The sequence below is a fragment of the Ambystoma mexicanum genome, chromosome 14 (genome assembly GCF_040938575.1).
Source record: "Ambystoma mexicanum isolate Mex_15411 chromosome 14, UKY_AmexF1_1, whole genome shotgun sequence".
Lineage (NCBI taxonomy): Eukaryota > Metazoa > Chordata > Amphibia > Caudata > Ambystomatidae > Ambystoma > Ambystoma mexicanum.
The window spans coordinates 434,253,078-434,267,915 of NC_090940.1; the positions used below are offsets into that span (position 1 = coordinate 434,253,078).

A 14,838-nucleotide genomic window follows, 5' to 3' on the forward strand; every position below is an offset into this window, starting at 1 on the left:
TCGTAACATCTGTGATGCAGCCACTTGGGCTTCGGTCCATACTTTTGTATGTCACTACTCCCTAGATTCTATCCATGGGCAGGATCTGGCCTTTGGCAAGGCGGTCCTTTACTCTGCAATTTGATTGGGCATTCTAAATTTGTGTATTCTAAATTCTTTTCCCACCTCCTTACCTTGGTACTGCTTTGGGAGTCTGTCATAGATATGGAATACGTCGGAGGACCCAATCCCCTCGAAGAACAAGTTACTCTCTTACCTGTTAAAGTTCTTTCGATGGGATGGTCCGACGACATATTCCATATCGCTCCCTCCCTGCCTACCCCGCTACAGAATTCTTTATGTGATTGCAGCTTACGTTTCCACAAGGCTTTCTGTGGTCATACTGGCAGTAGATTGGTGCCACACGTTCTGGGAAAAAACTACAACTGAGGCTACGGGCGTCGTGCGTCCTACTTATAACATCCGGTTACGTCGGCTTGACGGAGGCCCTCGAGGACGGCGTATCGATGTCATCGATGTCATCGACGAAGGACGCAGACGCTAAAAGATTTTCCGAAGCAGCACAGCTGTGGTGATTACTGTCATAGATATGGAATACATCGTCAGACCATCCCATCGAAAGAACGTTACCAGGTAAGAGAGTAACTTGTTCTTTTTTATTAAGAATTTAAAACGTTAACATATAAGATCAAGTGACAATATTTAGCTGCATAAAGGATTTTCATTTTTGTAAATGGTGCTCAAAATTCAAATGACAGTACAGCTACGTCTAGAAGGGTGCATAACTAGCTGGAGTACTTATGGGATCCAGAGTTATGCACATTTATCTAAATCGTAACTTGGACAATTCACCCTTAAACATGATTGGAGGCACCTGGAGTGGTATACATACATCAGATAGAATATGCCCAGTATGCAAAACAGGACTGCAGGAGCTAATTCATGTAATAGTCACTTGTCCTAGTACTTTAAGCGAAAGGGGGTATCTGTTAAAGCCATTCTTTTTAGGATACAGTTTCCATACCCCTTAGAATGCCAATTTGCAGCCTGAAGCTCCTCTTGCAGTCCTCCATCAAGCTCTGTATCAGCATCTTGTGATCCTGCAGCTTTCACTGTCAGGAGGACTAGCTTCCTGTTTATATCTCTTTCCTGCTGAAGTACTTCCGGGTGCCTCTGGGAATGTAATCGACTTCCTTAGTGATTCCACAGCAAAGGGTTGATGGAGCTACGGGTCCCTGCTATATTCCTGTTCCCTTTTTTTCATTCTGTGCTCCCTGTTAGCCCCTGTTGGATACTGCTTGCCACAAAACATGCCTCATACAAAGCATGGAAACAACATTCAAATTAAACTCCAACACAACACTCCACTAAAACAACAATTTCCATACAATTGGATTCTTCTCAACTGTGCGTCTGCACCTGCTCACACACATGAAATTAATGAACACATTAGCACACACTCCCCAGATATACTCTTCCTTACAGAAAGACGACTTAAACCCCAATACACACCTATTATCCATGGCATGCTTCCCCAACACTACCTCTTCTACCACAGAGACCGACAGACAAACAAGGTGGACGCATTGCTGTCATATATAGAGTCACTCACACTTAGCAACCCCACGCCCCCAAACATATAATTTGAAGCACTCTTTCTCAATGGCTCTCCTCCATCACACCCACACCCCACCTTTACCCACCCAATTTACCATCCCCTAGCACACAATCTCAACTTCACACCGACTGGGCTGAATTCACTACTAACAACCACAGCTACTTCTGCATCAATATCTACCTTGGCAACTTCAAACCTGGGAGTTCCCATCTGGACATCAATCCCATACCAAAAAGTTTCCTCATTCCACTTACCCCCTATGACCTCACACAACCCATCACCTATCCCATACACACAGCGGCAACACCCTGGGCCTTTTTGATTTCAAGTAAAAACCGTATCTCAGTGTAAAATCGAATCTGGGTGTAGTGGTCAGACCACTTTGCTATCCCCTTCACATGCACTCTGCTGCACACGACCCCCCCCACCTGCCACACATCCTGTTCATCCCCAGACAAAACAAACACATTACAGACACAGCCTTAGCAACACACATTCCCCCTTCTCCACACATGCACATCCATTCACTCTCCTCAATAATTAGAACACCATCATCACACAGGCACTCGACAAAATTGCCCCCCTCAAAATACAAAAACCCCACAGCCACTACCATACACCATGGTTCAACAGCTCCCTCCTCTCTATCAAGCAGGAATCCAAATGCCTAGAAAGAGCCTGGCAAAAGAACTCATATCCCGCCAGTAGAACACCACTCAGACCCTGCCGCAACAAATACGAAATAGCCCTATGCAATGCCAAAGCCAACCATTACCTCCAGGAACTCCAATCTGCCACCAATCGTATACAGAAACTAATCGATATTGTCAAATCCCTCTCCAAACCACCATCGACACCTTCCAGACCCCCATCTACTGCAATATACAACTCCCTCATGGCTTACTTCAACTCCAAAATACACATAACGCAAGTCAAGTCACACAGACACTCTCATCACCCTTACTACCAAAACTAAACCTGCACACTTCTTGGATGATGCATGCCCACCTCAAGCCGCATTCAATTGCATCACCACCCTCACTCCCCAATGGCTCAATTTCATCAACTCATGTCTCTCACATGGTACTATCCCATCTGCTCTCAAAACTGGGTAAATCTCAACCACTCTGAAAAAACCATCTGTCGACCCCACATTCCGTGAAAATTACTAGCCCATCACTGCTGTGCCTCACCAGAATCATGAAACACTTTGGCCCTCATTACGACCCTGGCGGAAAGCGACTGACCGGAGCGCCACAGCGTAAATAGCGTTTCCGCCATTGCACGAAGGAGCAAAGTGCGGCCCATTCCGACCCATCGGGCACGAGCACCACGGCATGGCGGAAGTGCAAAGTCCGCGATGGCGGAAATGACCCCAAAACGGCCCACACCGCCGCCGTACGGCGCCCCAGGTGCAATACCGCCACCCCTCTTAGCGGTCACCGCAGTGTGCGCCTACCGGAAAGTACGGTGGCCGGAAATATACGGAAACGGAAGTTAAAACATGGGCCCGGAACGGGAAACATCCCGGCGTACACCTATAAATACACTAAAACCACACAACCACTAAAATCACTACCCTGAAACACACCCCAACCCGTCAACCACCCTAGCGAAACCAAGAAAAATGGGAAAAGTAGCGAAGAAAGCGTGCGACCGCAAGCGGCAGGTCCACTTCTCCCGTGAGGAACTCACCGTGCTAACAGAGACCCTCCAGGAGAATGCTGCCGTCGTCTTCTCCACGCAAATGACCAGGACGGCACTTGCAAACAAGAAGGCCATATGGGCTCTGGTGGCACAGCGGGTAAGTGCGGTGGGGACCGCACCCCGCACCCCACAGCAATGCCGCAAGCGATGGGACGACCTGCGGATACGCGTCCGCAGCATACTCTCTGCCAACCGCAACATTGCCACAGCCACCGGGGGAGGTCCTGAATCACCCATCAAGTTGACCCCCTGGGAAGAAATCTGTGCCTCCACCATCGGAATGGAGAGCATAGAGGGAGTCGGAGGGATGGAGAAAGGAGTGCAGACATCCGAAGATACAGGTAGGTGGGCCAGGAAAAACTATGCCAAATCCACACAGTCCATCCATGTGAAGTACCATGCGTCCACATAGTGCAACAGAAACACATGTCCAGGAGAACGTCCACACACATCGGCCTGATAGCGCACGTTAAAACCCACAATAAATACATAAATAATTAAAAACCCCTAATACACGCACTACACGTGCAGCAGGCACACCCTAACTGCAGGCTGCCAAACAACTGCACCCTCACTCCACACACAAATCAAAGCACCTCCAAGGGCCCGGCCCAAATCACCCTCAGGTACCACCCCAATGCATGTGACACAATGCAATTCCAATTCCCACAGACCCACCAATAACCCTCGCCCTCCTCTACTCCACCACAGGGTCCGATCCAAACGACGAGCTACAGGACACCCCTACCAGCACACCTGCAAAGAGGGCCAAGACCAACGGCCAGAGACCCTCCACCTCAGCTGCACGCATCAAGACACGGCAGCAGCACAAATCAGGTGGCAGCACAGAGGAGGGAACATCAACAGGCACCCCAGCAGCCAGCATGCCCACAACACCACCACCACAGGTCCCCCCAATGGATGCCACAGAAGGCACTGCCTCCGATGGCAGCAGCACCATAGGTGACACCCCATTGATGGCAGCATGCTCCGACACAGAAAACGGGGATGCCGAAGTCAGATCCATCCATGACCTGTCCCAATCCCCCTGTCTGTCCCATCCCGTACAACATGAGGATACCACGCAGGGGCACCCACAAGACGACGACTGGCCATCCCCCACAAGCCCTGTGGCAATGCAACATGAGGACAACAGCCCCTCCGTGACACCCCCCCAAATGGCCTTGGCCCAGCAGAGGCAACAGTCCCTCGACCAGTTGATCGAACAACAGCAGCAACTGGCCACGCTCCTCAAGGACCATGCTGATGAATGTGGGGGCACTAAGGCAGACATAGAAACATCAACTGAGACACTTAGGGCACAAATCGAGAGTAGCACCGAGAGCCTGAGAGTCCAAATGGAGAGAAGCACCGAGAGCCTCAGGGGGGAACTGCATGCGACGGCCAAGGACGTATGTGCCGAACTTGCCGCAGTGCGCCGTGTGCTCACTGAGCTCTCGCAAACCCTTAGGGACATGCATGGACGTGAGCAGGCAGACACATCATCCGTTGCAAGCTCCGTCCAGGGCAGCCCCCAACGTAGATCTGGAAGGAACCTGCGCTCCACAGGCAGGGGTGCCCCTGATACCCGCAGAGGGGGCCTGCAATAGCGACAGCCCACTGACAATGAGCATCTTTGGACACTGGTGTTCGGGGGGGAGGTAGGGGGGTGGAGGGGGTGTGTTGGGCTCACTTGGGTGGCGGGTCGATAGGGTGTTCAACATGACATCACATATGCCATAAAAAGTGCACGATCAACCAATGAGATGTGTGGACATTGATCTTTGTGTACTAGGCCATCATAGGCGTACAGTCCATATTGTGCATGTCCCAGACACACGCAGTGCCACGAGTCCCGTGTCCATGTATCAGCCACCAGGCGTGAGTGCTAGAAGCATACATCAATGAGATGCTGACGAATGTCACGGGCCTCCGGTGCCTCGCAGACTCCATGAGGTGCTGCCACATCCCCACCCTCATCATGACCATCATCAGGTGCTTGCAGTTCTGCGTCAGGGGGCATGGGCACATTTCTACGTACGCACATGTTGTGGAGCATGACACATGCCATCACCATCTTTGCAACCTTCTCATGGCGGTACAGGAGTGCCCCGCCAGACCTGCTGAGGCAGCGGAAACGGCCCTTCAGTAGGCCGAATGCCTGTTCTATGACTACACGGGTACGTGAGTGGGCATGGTTGTAGTCCTCCTCATGCTGGTCCCGTGGGTTCCGGACTGGTGTGAGGAGCCATCTCTTCAGTGGATATCCAGCATCACCTGTATGTGGACGAGAAACGTATGATGTGGAATGCCATTGATACGTACGCACACCCCCCCCCCCTTCCTGCCAGGTCATTGCCAATTCACATACCCCACATCATCATGCATGTAATGAGACTCACCGAGTAGCCAGGATCTGTTCCCTGCGTGTCGCTCCATGTAGCGTGGTATTGTAGAGTTCCTCAAGACCATAGAATCATGGGTTGATCCAGGGAATCGGGCACAACAATGTGTAATGATCCTGTTGGAGTCACACACCATTTGTACATTCAGGGAATGAAATTGTTTTCGGTTGCGGTACTGGGCCTCCATGGCATGTGGGACGACCAATTCCACATGGGTGCAGTCGATGGCACCAATGCAACCCGGTATGCCGCCAAGTGCATGGAATCCCACTTTCGTGTTTGTAATTTCCTGCTCCGAGCGTGGTAGGCAGATGTAGTCGTCTGCGTGCTGCAGGAGGGCATCGAGCACTTGCAATAGTGTCCGTGAGAACAGTGGCTGAGAAATGCCATGCAACTGTCCGACTGTGTGCTGGTAGGTGCCTGTGGCCAGGAAGTGGAGTACAGACACCACCTTCAGTAGGGGTGGGATGGCGGTTGGGCTATCTATCATGCTGACAAGGTCAGCCTGTGTCATGTCCACAATGGCGGCTATGGTGTCCCGGTCCAAACGGTAGAGGGTGTGGATCTGCTCATCAGTGAGGTTGAACGGATGTGCTCGGAGGCGTGGGATTGCGGGCTGCCTGCGTGGTGGTAGTGGCTGTGCTGGTGGGCCTTGCTGGCCCTGCCTTGCCCTCCTCCTCCTCCTGCGTCTCCTCCGTGCGGCCGGTTGTAGTTGGTGTTCGTCTTCCTCTTGGAGTTGGAGCACTTGCAGCGCTATCAGGTCCCCCAGGGCCAACATCGCGAGTCCTGCCGGTAGCATTTCGGTGTGGTTGTGGGAGGAGACTGGCTGTGCAATTCATGTGTTTTCAGGCTGTATGGCCTCCACCTGTGGTGATTCATTCCACCTGTGCAAACTGCTCTCCCCTTTGGCCGAGCACGTCACGCGCACAACGCTGCAATTCGGGGAATGGTATCTTGCTATTGCTATCATGTATTTGTACCCGATGGGCGTGTTGGATTGGTTGTTATGTTCATTCGGCTATGGTCCCATTGTTTCCCATTCCATCTGTGCAGTCGCGAACAGACTTGTGAAGGGTCAGTGGAACGTAGTACTCGAGTAACGGTGGGCCCTCATGCATCACTGTACCGAGTTGCAACGACGGGCGGGGCGTCCCATTCGTGGGTGAAGGCAGTTGCCATTTTCACACACAGCCGCACTCGATGGAATAATTAGGGATTTCAAACGGCCACAGATGCCTTTTCGACGTGATGTTGCAAATGAGGAATTCGAAAGGCGGCGCTTTCGGTTATCAGCTGGCGGCGAGGAGATGCCCACAGGTCTGACTGCAAATATAACGTTCTATTGTTCAATGTCCTTGAGACAGGGCCCATGGCGAGGGAGCAATGATTGATATGAATAGTTTGGGATGCGCATTAGCTACGTGGGCGATGAGGCCGGCCGTTCCAAAATACATGTTACTTCACAACACTGGAAATACGGGCTGGGGCACTGTGGATTTTGCAGGCTGCATAACGCACAGACTCAATGGATGTTTCTAATGTCATGTGAGTAATTATTCAGGCGTTTTGATCCCGGGATGAGGGAATGATGAATGGATGCATGGGCAGGTGATTTGATACAGAGTTTGCCATGTACAGGGCTTCTTGGGATCTATCCGCCTCCCCTACGCTATGTGATGCAGGCCTGCCATAGTGGGACCATCGTCTATCTGGCCTTGTTGAGCCCTCCCTGTCTCGAGGCGCCCTCAGACACTTGTGTCCATGCACGTTGACATTCCCATCTGATGGATTCTGTTTTGACAGACGCATGCACAGGTACACTCGTTAGTGATGGTGTTTGCACCTCGATATAGATGGTTATGAGTCGCAAGTGGTTTTGGGGTGGTGATGATCCTTTTGAGTGGGCTAGCATGCATATGGCTGTGGATTTCGTGTGATCATTGAAGTGAGTTGTTCGAATGTAGTTCTGATGGCCATTCTGTTCTTTTTCTTTTCTTCTGGTTGACAGGTATCTCCTCCCCTTTTGCCACTGCCATCTGTATGCCACTCCTGCAGATGGATTTTACTCCCGACACCTGCTGCTTCGTGTTAATCGGTGGAGCAGCATTACGATCTTATGGGACGATCGCCAATGGCCCACATGCCCTTACGCAGTACTGGTGTCTCGGAGCAACATTTCGGTCTTTCAGCTGGACTAGTGCCTCCCCATTGGGACAGCCCTGCGGTTCTGTGCGCTTCCATGTTGCCTTTTCGTACGTGAATGTGGCTCTGTGTACCATGGGGGTACAGGGCGACACACAAGTAGTGGCTGGTCATTTCTTGCGGATGCAGCCCACAATGGTGATTAGTGTTTTGGAGTTCATGGCCTGATGGCTGTATGGGCTTGGTGTCTTTGATGTGCATAAATTGCTATTCTGATTTGGCCCGTGTAGCGTTTTTCTTTGCAAGTGATGTGGCATATGCCTATTTGGGGGGCGATGTATTGTGAGGAGATCTGCATTGGGTTCCAGCTTCGGGGTTTAGTTGCGTGGTACTGTACTGGCCGCGTTTGCCTACTGAGCCCGTGAGGTCAGGGATGGGGGCTGCCTATATGACAGTTTGAATGTTGTCATGCTCAGGGGCGGGGGATTGGGTTTTGTGTAACAGATGCCGGTCAGCCAGGTGGACTGGTGGAATGATGTGATTTTCGGAATGTTGCTGGGCACAGGTGCCTGTGTTTGCGTGCGTTTCTTGGTGGGGGACTGTGGTCATGTCCATTGGGATGGCTTCTGTATTCGTGCCATCTGTGACCTGCAGCTCCCATTGGCCCCTCTTGTGTTGCTTTTGTTCGTTGGCATGCATGGGTGCTTTGTACATTTCAATGGTTGCATTGTGACTTCATTGCACCTACAGGGAGTTGTACTTTGTGGGCAGGGAGCGGTGTACAGGCACTCAGTGGGGCCGTTTACGGTTGATTCGCGATGCCGTACTTCTCGCCATGGCGGAATGGTACATTCCGCCATGCCTGATGGCGTTAGGTACATGTCCGCTAGGGTCGGAATTGGCGTACCGTTGCACCATGGTGGTGTTTGCGGTTTGGCATGGCGCGCGCGCGCGTGCTTGGTGCAGTTAGCGTTGGCGTTCACTACGGTGTCGCTAATGGCTTCGTACTTTGCGGTGACGGGTCATAGTCGCACCGAGCGCTATTCGATGGCGGTATTGCATTTCCGCCATCGTTTTTCGATTTCCGCCAGGGTCTTAATGAGGGCCTTTGTCACTACCCAACTGCAACATCACCACAAACAACCAACTCAACTCCTTCCAATCTGGCTTTTAACCTGAACACAGCGCTGAGACCCCTACTCTTCACATCCTTGATGACCTCCACAATATCACTGACAAAAGGCACACATCACTACTCATACTCCTCCACCACTCTGCAGTCTTCAACACCATCGACCATAACATTCTAGTCAACATCCTGTCCCAGAGGGTGAAACTCTCAGGCACCATCCTCGACTGGTTCCCCTCCATCCTTATTGACAGGACACAATTTGTCTACATGACCCTGTTTTAGATCTGACCCCACCCCAGTCTAGTACAGCGTCACACAAGGCTCCTTCCTGTCTCCACTCTTTAGTCTATGGGCCTTATTACGAGGTTGGAGGTAGCCATGGTGCTATCAGCACCATGGCTACCCCCTTACCGCATACCGGGTCTGGGTTCTCGGAATGGGTACTTACCGGGTCATTCCAACCTTGGAGGACCCGGTAAATCCCCATTCTGAAAACCATTCCCCATTCCCATTCAAGCCCCCATATGGCTCAATTGGAATGGGGAAGGAGCTAATAACGGGCCCACGAATAGCAGGCCCGTTATTAGCTCCCTGGGCCCTTAGCGGGACCCGTTAAGGGACCTCTTAATGCAGCGGTAAGGGGTTAACGGCAACAGCACCTTTACCGTTGCCGTTAACCCCTTACCGCTGACCTCGTAATGAGGCCCATATGTTGAATCCTTTGCCTTGGACAGACACTAAGCAAACACAACATCCATTTCCACCCGTATTCAGATGACACATAGATATACATCCAAATCTCATCACCCTCACAACTCGACATCCACAAAAGCTGTCTATCCACCATCACCAACTGGATGGACACCCACTTCCTTAAGCTCAAACCTTCCAAAATGTAATACCTTCTTGTCTGCCCCCTGTGGTCACAAGGAATGAAGAGACTGCCCAAGTGGTACCAAATTAGTTGATATAGAGTTTGATTAAATGATAAACCATACCTATCTATCCCTAACTCTAATGGGATTTCCCTACCTAAACTAAAGAAACTCTGCTGCTCCTTAGGAAGTCTGTGTGAGTCAAAACAAAAAGGCACGTCCCAGTCCCAAAGGCTCCTACTCCATACCTGTCACTACAGCAAAACATCATAAAGTCCAGCTACTCTTCGTAATCCAGGAGAATGGGGCTCATTATATGTTTGCTGGTATCCTTGCAGTAAATCCGCCAGGATACCGGCTAACATGAACTACCAATATCTGCACTTGGTCCAGCGGTACTACCGCTGGATTACAAGTGCTGGTGTCGGATGTAAATCCCCATTCCATGGAGTCCCATTGGACTCCAGGGGGGATTTTGCCAGTATTACCAGTGATTTTTGCTGGTAAGGTGTCTGACTTCCAACTCTTAGCTGGAGTTAGGTCAGGCACCTCACCGGCAAACTTGTAGTTGGCCAGTGCAGAAACGTGCCGGTATACGTTAATACCAGAACATTAATTCTGTACTGATCAACTTATAATAAGGCCCTACGACTACCTTCTCCTGTATGTAAAGCGTCCAAACATCTCAGGTTGTTCAAAGCAAAAGTTCCATAAAAGTTGTGGGTTCTCTGCAATCCAACAGAAAATAAACAATCACATAACATTCTCCTTTCTCCTATCTGGTTCCCCACTATCTTTCACAGTTCTTAATAAGGTTTGTAGCTCCTTTAGGGACGTTTTCACAACCTCTAGGTTTTTCACAAGTCTTGAACTGCCCCCACTGGGAGGATGAAGCTGTTCCTGGAGTCCCTCTCGACCCTCCAGTACCACACTTTTGTGGAACTGGCCTGGGAACTGTATCACAAAATGATTTATGTTTTTCTCTATTTCTTTATGGTTCACAGTCTCGTAACTTCCTGGTCCCCTCCCAGACTTATGCATGCTCTCTTTACCTTCTCCCGGGGAACTCTTCACTGGTTTTGCAGGGGTCGTGGGTTCACACTTCTTAGTTCAACTTCTTCCTTCAGTAGTCCTCTGCGTCTCGCCTCTCTCCACCTCGAGTTATTGTGTACTGCCTCGGCATAACTGTTGGACCCCTCGGTCCCACTGTGACAGGTTACACCTCCTCCACAGTCTCTCTCTCCTGATAGCCACCTACATGACTCTGCAGTAGGCTACAGTAGGCAGTCTCGGCACCATTGTCAGATCAAACAGTCTACCAACTACAGGTCGTGCCACCAACCTCTCAGTCTCTGCAGGTTTATCACACCGGTCCCCAACTGACTTGCAAGACACTTCTCGGGCGTCTTGCTATTCCTCTTTTCATTTTAGGAGACGAGCATTGCTAAAGTCTCCCGAAGCCCTGCTCCAGCTTTTTGAGCTTTAATGCGGCCCCCTCAGTCGCCTGGTTCTCCCTCTGGTTGTATCACAGCTTCCAGTTTGCCAGAATTGCCCGGGCCATTGCCGGATAATGAAGAACTTCCGTTTCTTCCAACTTCTCTCCCAAGAATTGATTTCCCCTTGGGACTTCTACAGCTCAGCATTACAGGTTCCTGAGCTGAGTTGGTGAGACGCCAGTCCCTCTGCACGGTTCTCCTAGTTTTGTGTCTCCAGCTCCCAGGCTTGAACCCTGCAGACAGGGGCATCCACACGCTGCGCTCTCTTCTCCTTCTGCTTTACACGTTTGTCTCTTCTCAGTCTTTACTATATATAGCTTGGACCTCCCCTGTGTAATGTCGTTTGGATTGACAGATGCTGTGAAAGCTCTTGGCATGCTACTTTGTACCGGGTTTGTGCTTTTCTTTGTCTCAGTCTTTTCTACATTCAATAATTGAGTTGTTTTGTCACTGCTCTTCTTTCCAGTCCATTATGTTCCATGGTTTGAAGCACTGTTAACAAAATGGCTAGAATTAGCTAACAGCACTAGCTTAAACTTCCTAGCAACATTATGAACAACAGACTTAGACGAAAGGATATGGCAACAGTACACATTGAAACTTTCCGAAGAGCTCTTCATCGACCTTATAAACTTTGGAGTTTCAAGGTTGAAAGAGCAGTAAGGGTCCATCATGGAATGAGAATTGATACCCCAGAAAAAACTGCTGTCGTTGGCCTGTGAGGTTGGGGTTTTATGAGGCCTTGCCCAGACACATGTCCTTGTCCTCAGGAGGGGACTTCCTCTCCATTAGGTCCTCCTACTTGTTACCACCCCGGGGATTATTGGTTAGCGGCCTCACCACTCTAGCCTCATTGAAAGGGGCTCCCTCTGGAGAGAAGTGACCAGAGTAGGTGAATCGTCATACCCCCCCAGACACAAACCCAAACTCACCCCCTGGATCAAATAACTCCCCATGGGCAACTCACACATATCCCTCTCCACACCTGTCAAATCCCTTGGCTTCACCATCGACCCCCCACCTTTCCTTCACTAATCAGATTGCTGCTGTCACCAAAACATGCAATCTACAACTGCACTTCCAGCAAAAGATCAGACACATCCTTCCTCCTGATAACTTCTGCAATGCAGTTCAAGCACTATTCTAAACCTATATTTGAATAAGCTGAAGCTTCCTCTTGGAAAAAGTAGGAAAGCAGGGTGTAAGGACTTCGACAAGATAGAGTAGGACTAATTGAAATGACCTATAATTGATCAAGGTATTACCCGCATACCATGCTTCCTCGCCCCAGGCCTTAATACCTGCTGGATTCCAAAGCTGATTGCTTTGGGGCAACAGAAAATGTAAATCCAGGCGCTTTGCTCGTCTAGTTCACAGCACCACATACCTCATCCTTGGAAAGCAACCTTTGACTCAGCTTGACGAGGCATCCATCTTTTTCTGCTTCTCCATAACCTTGGACCAATGAAACCTGTATTTCTTCTTTCTACCTTTACCACTCTGAAGCCCAGCAACAAAGGGGAACACACAACTGGGGTTTGGATCTACAGACCCAAGTCTGGCAGGAGCATAGATGGGTACCTTCCTGTCAGTGAAAGGAACATTAGATCGCTGTTTCAGGGATATATAATTCCCTTGTTTGTTGCAAAATATTTGGGTACATGTCTTACACTGGGTAATGGATTGGGTAAAAAGTCTTGCATTTTTCTGGTAAAGCCTGTCATGAAGCTGAGACTGTGTGAGCCAGTAAGGGCTGGGATGACTAAGAAGGTCATGGGGTTAATGAGAAATTGTTATTGCAAGATCATGTAAGTATGGAAATAACTGAGTTTTGGTTGTAGCAAGAGTATGATAGCAAGGCAAGAAAGTGGCAATCTCAGGAGTGAGCATGTTAAAACTGGGGTATGAAAGCACAGGAAGGAAGGAGAATAGCTGGTTGGTACTGGGCGTGGTGCCTCACCAACACACTCCAGCTTGACAGAATCGTAGTAGAACCCAGACTGGCAAAAGCAGGTGTATCCTGGCACCATGTTGATGCACAATCCCTTGCTGCAGATCTCTGAGCTGAACATGGCACACTCGTCTGCATCTGCAAAGAGAGAGAAAATGATTGTGTGAGCCAGAGGGTGATGTCACATTCAAAGTTGAAAACCAGGATTTGTATAGCGCAGCATCTGAGAGGAGCATCACATTAGGACAAACAGATTGTAGGGAACAGCAATCTATTCATTTCAGTTACAAGATCTATGTCATACATGGCCCAGGAAAGATCCAGGCCTTATATACTGTACAATATGTGTAATAATCCCAATACTTCCTTAGAGCACATTATTCAGCACATTACATAGGCTACCATCATATCAAGAGAGTCAGCAGTTCGGCATCAACATGCAGTGGAACAAAAAGAGCTTACCACTTTAGTGGTGGCACCTGCCTCTTATAGCACAACAAAATAGGTGATGGCTGGAAGGTTAGAATTAATTGTAACCTCTGGTATCACTCTGGGCAACCCCGCCAGACCATCTTTCTTCAGCCTGCCAAGCCATTACAGAATGGGGAAAACCCATATACAAATTAGGCTTGGTCCCATCCCAACAGGGGCCGCCCAGCCCGAACTGCAAGGTCACATCTCTTCTGCACACCCAGACATGTTTCAGCCTAATTGTGCATCATCAATGAGGTTTAGCTTGGTTCTCTAGGCCGAGCAGCCTCAGGACCCACGTCTGGCCATACTTGTCCCACTTGGTGTGAGTATAGAACAACAAAAGAGGTGATGGCTGGAAGGTTTAGAATTAATCTTAACTGCTGGAATTACTCTGGACAACCCTCAAGACTATCGTTCTTCAGCCTGCAAAGCCATTACAGAAAGGGGAAAGACCATATGCAAATCAGGCTTGGTCGCACACCGAGTGGGACAGCTATTCCAAGACATGGGTCCTGTGCTTGCTGGGCCTAGAGACCCAAGCTACACCTCACTGATTACTCCCAATCACAGAAGGGATGTGGACTGCCACTTTTGCAGTGGGACTAAGTCTGATTTTCATATGGTCTTTCCCCTTTCTGTTATGGCTTGGCAGGTGTAAAACAATGGTCTTGAGGGTTGCCCAGAGCGTTTCCCCAGGTTTAGATGAATTCTAAACCTTCCAGTCATCACCTCTTTTGTTCTGCTGTAGGCTCTTGCTTACTAATGAGATTTAGTGGCCTGTAATCTTCCCCTTTTTCATTTGCTTTCCTGGAAGGTTGCAAGTGGATACATGTAATGGGGGAAATTAGGGCGGGCATTCTAAAAGAAGATGCTCTTGTATCAAGCCCTCTTTTACCTCAGGCCCTAGCTTTGCTTAGTACCAGCCAACCTCCACTTGACAATTAAGAATGCTATGAGCATACTCATGGTTTTCTATTTTAAGCATCGGGTACAAAGAAGAGTCACAGATCAAAGAACAGCTGAAATATAAATGCAGAG

General features: G+C 49.6%; 1 protein-coding gene across 4 annotated transcripts in view; it reads right to left on the bottom strand.

The window, feature by feature from the left end:
* LTBP2 (latent transforming growth factor beta binding protein 2) overlaps window positions 1–14,838 on the bottom strand; it is a 1,918,131-nt gene that overhangs the window by 90,989 nt on the left and 1,812,304 nt on the right. For all 4 annotated transcript variants that reach the window (XM_069637635.1, XM_069637634.1, XM_069637633.1 and 1 more), the window contains one exon: window positions 13,336–13,464. In XM_069637635.1, coding sequence (XP_069493736.1) covers window positions 13,336–13,464 — 129 coding nt within the window. The remainder of the gene's footprint in view (window positions 1–13,335; window positions 13,465–14,838) is intronic.